At 36.1% G+C, this 13,167-nt stretch overlaps 1 protein-coding gene across 3 annotated transcripts in view; it reads left to right on the top strand.

Moving 5' to 3' along the window:
* LOC148308444 (ankyrin repeat and BTB/POZ domain-containing protein 2) overlaps positions 1-12,924 on the top strand; it is an 81,163-nt gene extending 68,239 nt beyond the window's left edge. For all 3 annotated transcript variants that reach the window (XM_088261753.1, XM_088261754.1, XM_088261752.1), the window contains exons 10-21: positions 580-765; positions 1,467-1,615; positions 2,302-2,510; positions 3,199-3,427; positions 4,403-4,651; positions 5,708-5,835; positions 7,055-7,284; positions 8,367-8,572; positions 9,319-9,476; positions 10,130-10,352; positions 10,882-11,064; positions 11,721-12,924. In XM_088261753.1, coding sequence (XP_088117879.1) covers positions 580-765; positions 1,467-1,615; positions 2,302-2,510; positions 3,199-3,427; positions 4,403-4,651; positions 5,708-5,835; positions 7,055-7,284; positions 8,367-8,572; positions 9,319-9,476; positions 10,130-10,352; positions 10,882-11,064; positions 11,721-11,918 — 2,348 coding nt within the window. In that variant the 3' untranslated portion in view covers positions 11,919-12,924. The remainder of the gene's footprint in view (positions 1-579; positions 766-1,466; positions 1,616-2,301; positions 2,511-3,198; positions 3,428-4,402; positions 4,652-5,707; positions 5,836-7,054; positions 7,285-8,366; positions 8,573-9,318; positions 9,477-10,129; positions 10,353-10,881; positions 11,065-11,720) is intronic.
* The last annotated feature ends 243 nt before the right edge of the window (positions 12,925-13,167 follow it).

The raw sequence follows: 13,167 nt of genomic DNA, 5'->3' as shown, positions 1-13,167 counted from the left end.
TCTCGACCACGCGTAATTCACACACAAACTCAAAACGACCGCGACACCCGCGTTTTTCTTCCGACCACAATGCCGGCTAACCTCAATTTTTTTTTTTTAAATCCATGAAAATCTTTGCAATCCGCACATCAATCGCGACCTGGGCCCATAACCTGTTGACGGGAATAGGGAAGGATGCAAAGAGAACAAAGATTAACTTTTAATTGAGTTTATTTAATAACAATATACGTGTTTTTCTAATCGACCGACCACTGTCGTAGATCCTCTTATTCGCTCTGCGCCGCTCTCTTGCGCACCTCTGCTTGCTTACATTCGACGCCCACAGATGGCGCAATACAATTTTTTTCATTGCTTAAATCTAACAAGAATATTATTTTAAAATGGCATTTTGCTAGAAAAATAAAATGTGCGCAAATTATTTAAGATTCAGTTTGTAATATACAATAAATTTGTGTTATTTGAAAATGTTCTGGTTATATTCCAATTTTAATCTTTTGTCGTAGAATAAATGTGTATTGTATATGTAATATTTATCAATTAATGTGTTTTGTTTTAAGCAGTTTCTATTTATTTTTTAAGGTGCACTTTCAATGCCTCGATGGGCCTCTTTGAGTTCCATAGGATCTGGCGGGTCAAGTAACTCCGCAAATACTTCGACTAATGACCAAAGTCACAATACCAGTGGATTAGCACAGTCCATCAGCCATCAGTCCATTGCAAGCCCCGGTGGTAACCCATCCATTGGGAAGAACTCAAATGGATCAGGCAAGATATTTTTACTATTTTTTTTATACTTCAATGCAAATGCCTCCATATTGTATATTAGAATCATAAACTAAATCATAATCTACTGAGCAGTCTTCCCGTAATTTGTACCAAATATTATGTTTTTTTTTAATGCATACTTTAGAATTTTGTTTTCACAGCTGTTGTGTTGTAGTTTTTATTGCTTAGTTTTGAATTACATTTCATATTTAACATTATTTTTGTGTCTAATTAAACATTTTAAGTTTAATTGAAATTTTAAATGTTTTTTAAACACCAATACATGCTAATATGACAATGACCCACTGCAGTTGTTAATTTTTCATTCCATAAATGTAAGTCAATAATTAGTGTTTACATAATTGTCCACGGTATTTTGGTCATGTTTTGCAAAATGACCCCTCCAAATATTGTTTTTTTCCTCATAGGAAGCAAATTCAAACATGATTTTTAAAAATAAAAGTTGATTTATAATTTAACTACAATCAGCATGTTAAAAAACAATAAATTTTATCTAATTTGTTTTGTTTTGGGAAAATATCACTGTAGCATTTATTAGTTAGTGACTTGTTTCTGAGCCTCTGCTCAGAAAACAGGCCAACCTCTTGCGTTCTTTACCCACCCCTAAACACAATTCATGGAGGTCATGTGGAGTTCCATGAAGGAAGATGGAATACTGATTTATGTAATAAACATTCCAGATCGAAGTGGACCTGCGGATTCATGGTTACTTACAACCTGTGTGGGGGCCGTTGGGGAACTAAAGGACCTTTTAGCTCGAGCACCGCACATGACCCCGCTCACTCACGCTGCTATCAATGTCCTTTTCTACTTCATGAGGTGTTCACAGGTGAGACAGGAACAACTAGTGCTTTGTCATTGTCAAGCGAAAATCATCAATGTCCTGACAAGTTTTTAATATAAGATCTTTGCAAATTACTCCTTTGAAATAATCTCAATTGAACATTGAAATAAAATTTGTCATTAAATACTTAACCAACATTCAAAATTATCAAACAAATCCAACAGAACTTTAAATATAATTTATATTCTAAGCAATAACTTTGTGATTTCCCATTTTTTAATTAAGTTATAACTTTAATAAAACAAAGTTATATTTTAATTAAAGAACTTTATATGTTTGAGGACCAAATACTTTAATAACCTTCCTACAGATGTAAAAAATTTGAAGACAATAAAATGCCAAAAAAAAATTATAAACCTGTTAATTGAAGAAATAAAACCACAAAAAAAAACATAAAAAATAATAATAGTAGTAATAAAAATAAATTATATCACCCACAAACATAAACATGAACAATATATAATGATTGTTAGTCCCTCTCCAAGCACAAGAGCTTAGTCTCTTTATTGGAGAGAACCGCGTAGTTAATTTTAAGATTGTAAAAAAAAATGTCTAGAATGAATTTAATTTAAAAAAAAAAACTGTTGTAACCATATTAAATAAATTAAAATGATCAAAATTTAAAAAATCTACACTGAAAGAACTCGGAATTGAAGAAACGTTGATTGCAGCTGGAGCATTCCCAGGCGTGGAGTCGTGGAGGGGTGCAGGAGCTGTGGTATGAGCGTGCGTACGCCGTACTTCCCCCCCTGGTGGAGTGGCTGCGGGTGGCGGGGGCGCACGCGGAGCAGCGCGGGGCATCGGCAGCTGACCACGATGACCTCATGCAGGCCGCCAGGTTGCTACTTCCCGGAGTGGACTGTCCACCGAGACCTATTGGGTTAGTTGCTCCCCTAAAACCTATATATTTGGCACTTATGGATGCCAAGCTAAAAGAAACACCTACTATTATTATTATGTTTACATTGGTTTTAAATTGAAAGTTACTCTTAATAATATTTAATATTCCTTCTAGTATAATAATATTTTCCATAAAAAAAATTTAAAAACCATGTAAGAACAAAATCTTTCCTAAATCAATCTACAGTTTTTGCATATTTTTTATATTAGATAAATATTTATTTAAAACAAAAATACACTCATTAGTTTTTTTTGTTGTTAATTAGTGCTATTAAGAATGAAAAAAATTATAAACAATATTGATTAAAAAGTATTTTTTCAAGCTTAAATATATGATATTAGATAATAACGAACCGTTTCTTGCAATATATATTAAATGGCTGATTAGGTCACAAAGTTTTGTTTTGGTAAAACTATTAAAATGAATAAATGTTTTATTCGGAAAAATGTAAGCGATCCTTCAATTTGACTCGAATGAAAATATTATTTTACTTTATTTAAAATAAAAGATCATGACATCAACACACTGAAAGAAAAATCAGTTTGGAGCAAGCATGTTGAAAAATTTCATTTGACCTTAACAGGTATAATCAAAATACGATAAAAACCTGCCCCATTATCTTTTTGCAAGGTCACTAAATAATTAAATGATTCTGATATTTCCTCAGCATGGAGGAGTGCCTTCCCCCCAAGCGGCTAGCCGGAGTGAGTGGGTGTGAGGACGGTGGTCGCGCACAACTGGAGCTCAGCTTCCGCCTTCTGCTGTCTGGTCGAGCCGACCTGGTCTCTCAGGCAGCGGCTCTCCTGCCACCGGCAACTGGCCTCAACACCCTCAACCACCAGGGACTGACGGCCCTCATGCTGGCAGCCTCCAGGAATGACGAGCAAGTGGCAACCGTAAGACTACTGGAACTTATCTTTGTCTAGATCTTCCATCTCGGTGTTATGTCGCCTAAGGTCTGGGTACTGCTCACTGCCTATGCATCTCTATAAGTAAAATGCGTTACATCACCATATTGAGAATGTAAACAAGATATAGGGGATGCAAACCATATGTTCTTTCAGTGTCCGCTCATAACAGAGAAAGATAACTTTCTAAATAGTTTAACACAGGCAGGAATCCAACTCCCCACCCAAGTATCTTACCTTCTTTCTGAACCTAATTTTAGAAGCTAAGAACTTGTATTCAATTCTCCTTTTCTAGTATTTTGTTTTTTGTAGTTAGAAATTTATTGTTTAAATATCCTTTTCACTCCGAAGAGTGTTATGTTAACACATTTACTGCGTTTAATATATCGCAAACAATCATGAGATGCTGACAGAACAAGCAATTTTCAAAATGCTAAAACTATATTAAAAATATCAACTAGATTTTTTTGGTGATCGTAGTACACACTGTTATTTTTGTGTATTACATTCACCATAACTCATATTTAAAGTATAAACATGAGTCGTCGAGGGGACTAAAGTTGAGTTTACACTCGCAAATCATTCTCACTCGCATTATTGATATTTAATTATTCCTTTTTTGTATTTTTTTATATTCATTACACACTGACATATTGTCGAGACTGTTAGGGAATACTTTCAATTACGCAATGATATTTTAAGCTATTTGTCTCATTATCAGCCACATGCGTCTAGCATTTATTCAGCACCATAGGAATTGATAGACATACGCGCCTGGCGCGTACGCTGCACCCAACGTGTGAAACAGATTTAAAAAAAATATAAATCATTGTTTTAAAAATATTAATCCAAATCTAAGCATTAGAATCACTGGTAAACATTTTTGCAATTAATATTGTATGGTAAGACATAATGATAAGAATTGTAAATTATTAAATATTGATGAATAATTTCCATTTCTAGATGCTACTAGATGCGGGCGCGGACCCCAACATTGAGACTCCCGGGTGTGGTCCTGGAAGGGGCTCGGCGGGCGCTCCGCCGCCCCCGCCCGCCTGCGCGCCCTGGACAGCCGCGGCCGGTTGGACCGCACTGGTGTACGCGTGTGCGCGGGGCGCCGTGGCCGTGGCCGCCCTGCTGCTGGCGCGGGGCGCCAAGGTGGAGGGGGGCGCAACACTGCACGAGGATAGGACCACGCTCACACCACTGCAGGTGCATTGCTTTATTTGATTTCTGTTGACTAGACAATTTATGTAAATTCACGAGAAAAGTTTTTTTTACGATAAATATTTTTAAGTTATGTCATGAAGCACATAGTACAATTTTTCTATGTTTGATTTTACTAGCAAAAATTAAATTCTAAATTGCGCTCATGATCAAAGAGACTATTTTAATTTTAAAACGTAAAAAAAAAAACTAACTAACCATCACGCCGCTTCCCTGCAGGGGTAGGCAGAGAGAATCGAACGCCACACCACTCTGTCCTTGCAAACATTCTTTGCCTCTTCTACATTCATGCATCTCCTCATACATACCCGACGATTATTACGACTCCTGACCCGGCCGCTTTCAAGTATTTGACATACCTGATTGTGCCAAGTTTTCTTCGGTCGTCCTCTGCTTCTTTTTCCAACTACATTCTCCTCATAAATTTGTTTAACCGTTCTTTCTTCACTCATACGCTCCACATGTCCAAACCATCTCAACACACCTTTCGTAATTTTATCGATAATGCTTATCTCAGCCTTACATTCTTTCCTTATTTCATCATTCGAACATCTATCAAACATCGTTTTGCCACACATTCGTCTGAGGGATCGCAAGTAAATAATCTCAAGCTTACAATAGAAGGACCCAAAAAAATTAAATATGCATGTAAATAATACTGCTTCAGTAATTCCTAGTAATATTTAGTAACACAATATGTTTAACGTGTTTAGCTACCATGCTCCCTGGTTCCCTGGTTCGATTCCCATTGGGCGTCAAATAAAAAAGTGATTTTTTTCACTCTAATACTTATTCAATATTACCCTGGACTGGTACCGGAAGCGGAGGGCTGATCACCTTTCCTTCATGTGTTAACGATCAAGATAACGCTACGTTTATATGATGCAGTGCCCTATGCACCATCGGGGTGGGGGTAAGGGTTTGAATGAAAAAATTAGTAGGATATAATATGTAACCAAATTATATATAATATATAATCAAATTATTTATGGACTATCATCATCAAAGTTATGTTTATTGATTCTTTGATATTTATTTAAGGTGGCAAGTGGTACAGGAAACATGGAGCTGGTACAATTGCTTCTGTCTCACGGAGCACACCCATTCCTCTCAACATTACTGAAGGATTCCTTATGTTACTCGGGATCTGCTCAGAGAGGGTGTTACAGGTATGTACTCCTAATTACTCCTCAAAATCTGAAAACCAACCAAAATGAATAGATAACTTAACCTAGCCTGATCTAACAGGGGATTGATATCTCCCATATAGGAATTTAAATTTGATAACTTTAGTATTATAAGAGCTACTAACTACAGATTTTATTGTAATCTTAAAAATAATATTATAGAAAATTTTCCCTTTTTATTTTTATAATTTCAAATCGTTGAATGTTTCAAAATATTGTTTTTGATAAAAAGCACAATCAGTCAGTACCACAAGATCTACATACTTATATATCAGTACATTCATTTTTTGTCTGCTAGCGATATGTTTCTTTCACTCTAATAGATGTGGTACTATGAGAGAGCGAGACAAATAAACTAGTCAGCTTTTGTTTGATCCGATTTCCGGCCTCTCATTCAGTCACTGCCTGACGCGTTGGATCGGTTGTGCCGCCTATGACTCAGTTGGCGGCGAGTTGGTACTAGCTGCAAGCTGCGTACTACGATTTCCATACAAATATGAACTGGGGTCTTTTAGTGTCTCCCTTCAGCTCCCGTGTAAATTTTGGATGATCATTATGAGAAAGGATAACCTTTTCCTCCCGATGATTTGTATTTACTACAATTCAACTTTAAAAAATGAGGATATCAATATGAAATGTAAAAGAAACAGGCTCAGAACTTTTGTATTTCTCCGTAATTTAACTACGTATTGCATAAAAGTTTTATAATATAAAGTTATTCATTTGCAGCGGCAGAATTAAATAATTTGTGGAAAAATCGAGGATAAAATCACCAATATACAAACGTTTCCCAGTATGTGCGTGCGTGGCATGCTTTGCGTACACGCACACGCAGCTTTTTAGTGTTTCCGTTGATCCCCTTTTAGTGGCGCGCAGTATACAAATCAGTTAGTCTTTGGCATGTAGGTCGTCCTCTGTGTTGCTATGCCAGCTATTGTCGCTATTTGCGATGTATCTTTTTTCTCGTTTTCAGATACTTACCAGAGCTAACATTACAAAATTGTTATATTTCAACATCAACTATGGTCAATAAAAAACAACATTTAGTAAAATTCACATTTTTACGGTTTTAAAATCACATTTTCAAATGGTGTTCAAAATACATATCACTGATGCACGCGGAAGTTTTTAGCACCGTAAGGGAAGGGTTAAGAAATTAGTCAGGGTGTGTAATTAATGGTGTGTGTGTGCGTTGTGTTAGTGCCCTGTCGGTGTGCTGCGTCCACGGGCAGCGGGCAGCGCTGCGGCTGCTGCTGTCGCACCCGGTGGCGCCGCAAGGGGATGTGCTGTCCCTGGAGGAGATGCTGGCGGAGGGCGCGCCGCACGCCTCCGCGCCCCCCGCGCCTGCCGGCGCCGCGCCCAAGTTCACCAAGTCCCAGCTGCGCGCGCTGCAGGAGGCCATGTACCACAGCGCCGAGACCAACAACCTGGGTAACTGCCACCAAACAAACACCGTGTTTATTGGACTCTTATCCAGATTTATTATACTTATATATGTGTGTCATTATCATATTTGTGGAGGTCCTCACCAAAACGTTACATTTCCATTATAAATGGTTTTAAGTAATCAGGAATTCTAGTTTGTAAAATTATTACATCTTGGTGTGATTTAATGATTTCGTATTGGTTTAACACAGTATTGGTCACGTTTTGTTGCAACTTTAATTAAGATTTTGATAGAATACAGTAAGCAGAACAGATTTGCATAAAAAGGATTTTTTTGCGCAATATCGGAAATGTAACTTTGGTGAGGACCTCCACATTTATACTCCAGATGTTCTCAATGTTCTCAATGTTTTTTTTCGATAGGCACCATGGCGTAGTTCGGTAGACAGTTTGACTGTAAAACTGGCGTTGCGGGTTCGATTACCGCCAATTGCAAAATGAATTTAAAAAAATATTTTCAATTGGTCTGTATATTTGTAGTGTGTTTTTCACATTCACCTTCTCCATCCTTACTATCCTATCCGCAGACAAGCCTCTATAAGTAGAGGGTTTGCAGGTTATTCCTTTTTTTATGTCTTTTTTTTTATTTTTAACTGTAAATAGTTGAAGAAAATCCTAGAAAATATGATTTAAAAAAACTGAATATTTATGTTCTTCTTATTGTGCCACTTGACACTAAAGGTTGGCATCATGGCTATTTTTACTTTGTCTGCAGCTATTCTTAACACCAGCATAGAGCTGTAGTGGAACCACTCTCTCGTCTTCTTTCTATGCTGCGTTTACCTGTCACTTTTCTTTGAAATATGATATGTATTGTCATATATATCTATCTCCTCATCAAATGGCCAAAGTACTCCAGCTTTCTTTTGTTTGTAGTTTCTAAAACTCCCCTCTCTTTTTTTGTGCATCTTAAAACATCATGGACATTAATTTATACAATAAAAACATATTTTATTGGCAGTATAGATACATAATTTGTAAATCAATATTGGCTGACCAAATCTGGTAAAGTAACAATAAGCTGAGTCTTCAACTCGGAGTAATTGCATTAATTTATGAAATTCCAGACATAACCCTAGAACTGAGAGCCCTGGGAGTGAGTTGGTCCCTCCACTCGTGGATGCTGTCTCTGGCGGCTGCCGCGGACAGAAGAATGGATGCCGTCATCGACCAACTGTTGCAAGACTTCTTGCAAGTCTGTCCTGATGAGTACAGTCGAACCTTCGCTCACGAGTGCCTCCCGCTCCTATTTAATATATTTCGATATAGCAAGGTACATATGTCTCTACGCTAAAACTAATAAGCGGTAGTCACACAGATTTTTATATTTGATTTATTTTGATATTTTAATTTGATCAAATACGGCAAAATAGTATTTTTACGCTGTGTGGTTTTAAATATATATAAATAAATTTGAAAAATTCTCAGAATGCAACACTGTCCACCACCCTGGGCTCCTTTGCTCACCTTATTTGTATCCCATCAAACATTTTTCATTCTTATATACTGTGTCAATCTGATGCCCTATGCTCTACTTGGGTTCAGATAGTCAATTTCCAAGGTTGGGTTTGATTCCCAAGAGGGTCAATATGAATATTAGTGATTTTTCAGTCATTAGACTGAAAAATCACTAATATTCAATGACCAATGACCCTGGATTGGTACCTGAAGCGGAAGGCTAATCACCTTTCCTTCGTGTATTTAACGATCAAGATAACACTGCTTCTATACGATGCAGTGCCCTATGCACCATTTGATGCATGTAAGGATTAAAGAAAGAAAATGAAATGTGCAAGGAATTTCCATATGTGGATATTCCAATATGTGCTACTGAGAACTGATTCATTTTGATTTGGTTTGCTTCAGCCATTGTGAATGCTACACAGTTGTATTTTTTTTTTATCAGCAAAACTTTTATTTTTTAGGTTCCAATAATGAAGTAAATCTGTATGAAGATATGCTTAGTACATAATACTATCTTGAATCGTGGTTTTTAAAATATGACAATTATAATTGCAGAAAGAAGGAACAACGCTCCTGCTTGCCGACATATTCTGTACATGTTATGGCTGGGAAGCTATCAAAGCTATAAGAGAACCGGCTCCTGTGCCCAATACTGCTTCCCGGATCGATCCCAAATACGTCAACAATCCAGAGCTTTCAGATGTGACGTTTAGGCAAGTTGCTCTATTAAAAGATAAACCATCTCAAAATAAACCTGTGAACTGCGAAACTGGCATCGCGAATTCGATTCCCGACAAATTACAAAATGAGTTCAAGAAATATTTACTTTCAATTGGTTATAGGCAATTGTAATCTACCTTGCATATCCTTATCACCCCACCAGTAAAGTATCCTTTAAAATAAAGGCTTTGCGGGAAGTAAATGATTTAAAAATCCTTCTTTAACAGATTGTTTGCGGGAAACGCTTAAAAGCGTCTTTTACATACTGCTGGTAGAGAGTGGGAGATGCTTATAAGCGTTCTATTTGCTTACTTTTGGTAGAGCGTGAGAGATGCCAAAAAACATTGTACAGATCGGAATTGGGTTTTCGGGTACTTGTGATTAGTAAATTAGTATAGGGTAGAAGTTGATGAAGAACTGTCGATCGGCATAAGAGTATTAATTTTTCCAATCCATTTATTCCTAACTTAACGAGTTTTGGCAGTTTATGTTAAACACGGACTTTTTCACGGAGAAAATTTTCTACCTATTGGCGCCATTGGCTAAAAAACTTAATTTTTTAACATGACATGGTTTGCAAGCTGATGACTGTTACTAAAATATATTTTTATTTCATTGATTAATTTTCGGTATGTCAATATTGCAGAGTGGAAGGTCGCCTGTTCTACGGGCACAAGATAGTCCTGGTGACGGCATCGCCGCGGCTGCGCGCCATGCTCGCCCCCCCGCGCCCAGCCCCCGCTGGCGCCCCTCCCGCGCCCCCCGCCCCCGGCCCGGCGGCCCCCTCCTCCCCGGCCGCCTCGCAGCCCGCCCAGTCGGGACACTCGCCCACCGTGCAGATCAACGATATCAGATATCACATCTTCCAGGTAACTAACTACTGAAGAATAATACAATACAGTATTACATGTACTAAATATACCGTCAGTGTGAATACCTGTCCACATCTTTTCTTATTAAGACTAGTAAGTTCATTAGTCTTCAAGTTGGCAAGCCTGCGCGGCGCGCTATCATAGTTTGTGCAAGCAATATGTCACTGAAGTTTTCAGACAAGATTTTCAATACTACTTTGAAATGCTACTTTGAAAACTTTTTAATAAAATACAATATAACTTTTTTTTGTAAAATTTCTAATTTCATTTGTAAGGCGTCCAATTTGGCTTGTAAAATGTACAATTTGAAATGAAATTTCTGTACAGGATGATATATATGTTTGGGTACAATGTACGCATATATGTATTTCAATTCATACTATTTTCAGGTGTGGTCTGCCATAAGTTGTGGGGGTCATACATAGAAACTCTGTCTCTGAGTCCGCAAAGCTAACCAAAGAACCACAATCCGGCGCATATTAACAACTTGACACATAGGAAATGATGTTTTCATCCCAATTTCCAGCTGGTAATGCAGTTCCTGTACTCGGGAGGCTGCAGCGGGCTGGACGTGCCACCGAGTGACGTGCTGGAGTTACTAGCGGCCGCCAGCTTCTTCCAGCTCCTGCCGCTGCAGAGGTACTGCGAAGCCAGATGCGCACAGGCCTTGGATCTGCACAATGTGGTCAACATGTACATCCATGCCAAGGTATTCATACATTATACCAGTGTAGTGCGCCAAATTTGTTTTGCATATGTATTCTTTTTTTTTAATATTTTGTGCATATTTCAAAAACTTGTTTATGTTACATATTTCAATAAGTTACTACCTTAACTGAAATTCACCTTTGGGTTTGTGAAATAACTCTAAATAATTTTAATACACTTAAGATATTTTTTTCGCCCTTACAACGCCTGCTAAATTTGAAATTGACCATTTTTGCAAAAAACTCTTCAGCAATTTTAGCATACATTTAAGAAAAAAAAAATTACCACTTAAAACGGTTAAAATGTGAATTCTACTTCATAGTTTTATAATATTTTAAATATCAAACCAATGTTTGATTATTTTACCTTAATCCTTTGAGTTTTATGTAGCTCAGCATGGAATTCACCTGATATTAGAGTGACACACACAGTATTTTTTCAAGTTTATTACATACATATCTGTCATTGCATTAAAAAATAATGATTCTCAAGCTAATAAGTGTTTAAAACGATAAATAAAAGATGTCATTATTACGCCATATGATGGAAATGTTACAATGGGTTTAAAATGCTGTCACCAGATCAATGCTAGAAGTACATTTTTGGCTGTTCATCTGGTTTCTGCAGTTGGTGAGATAAATGTTTGTTCATGTGCAGGTGTATAACGCTGTGCAGCTGCTGGAGTACTGCCAGGGCTTCCTGCTGCAGAACATGGTGGCGCTCCTGACGTACGACGACTCGGTGAAGAGACTACTGTTTGGGAAGCGCTTGCCCGGTCACGACGTGTTGGGAGCCCTGCTCACCACTCTGCAGCAGAGGATCAAAGCGCGAAGGGGACCAAATAAGGCTCGATAATGAGCGTTTCTATCATTTAAGCTAAACCAAAATTACTCGTAATCAAATAAGATTTTAAATTTATTACTTTCTGACAATTATTTTTCTTTTTTTTTAATGTGTATTTTCTTTTTCTTCCACTTGATATATTTTTTTCTTTTTTTATTTGAGTTTACTGGTATTTATTTAATGATGATTGTAAATTTTTTAGGCTTTAGATTGTTTGGTTCATTGAGATTTTATATAAAAGTTGTATATTTTATTGACATGTAAAAATGAATTTAAAAAATAACATCAGTATTTTAAGATTGAAGTGCCTGTATGAGCAGGTAGTAACTTATTTTTAAAGTGACCATCGGTCATGCTTTTTTACTAAAAAATGATTGAATACAAATTATATTAAAATTAGAGGATAAAAAAAATAACAATATTAAAATATGAATAAAACAGAAATCTTCATTTTTCAAATCTGTAATAGAAAAGCGTGAATATAGATATTATGTATATTAATCAACCATGCTGAAAGGTTACCATATAATTTGCTGTTTCATTTGTAAATTATCATAACTTGAATATCGCCTTTCCTCATTAAATTCCGAGGTAAAATAAAAACTTCTGTAATAATATTTATTAAAATCAAAAATGCTTTTAAAACAGTTTGTTATTATTTACTAAAAAATAAAACTTCTAAAATAAAACTGTACTTTTTACCTGAGATAAAAGTGTGTTCTCTTCTCCAAATAAAATATTTGATGTGTAATTAGACATAATATAAATGAAATGTAATATGTAACATTTTTTTTTTTAAATCATTCATAAATTTAAAATTTTAAAGATTTTTACAGAGATTTCTTCATACGACAAAAATAATGTTTACTTAATATAAAAAGATATATTTTATTTATTTTAAATGTATACATTTTATTATATAGACTATTTAAGTGCCAATCGATAATCGATTTGAAGTTTTATTCACCTTTATCAGTTGTAAATGTGTAATGTTTATATTTTAAATACATGTTTTTATACCTAGTTTGTTTTTATTTTCATATTATTCTTTTTTTTTCTTCTAGACTTAGCTCTTTGTTGTTCTAATCCAAGCACTCCAGAATGGACTATGTGATAATAATTTTCGCCTGTCATTTCTTGTGCTTTTTCTTCATTGTGGTATGTACATTCCAATTTATTTATTTATGTTTTTACTAACGTATATGTTTTTTTTTGTTTATGGAAACGTCACTGGGCAAAGCCCGTATCGAGGCATTCATTT

Source organism: Brachycentrus maculatus, unplaced genomic scaffold (genome assembly GCF_059751285.1).
Source record: "Brachycentrus maculatus isolate JH-2025_06_01 unplaced genomic scaffold, ASM5975128v1 h1tg000166l, whole genome shotgun sequence".
Lineage (NCBI taxonomy): Eukaryota > Metazoa > Arthropoda > Insecta > Trichoptera > Brachycentridae > Brachycentrus > Brachycentrus maculatus.
This window is presented reverse-complemented; position numbering and strand designations above follow the sequence as displayed.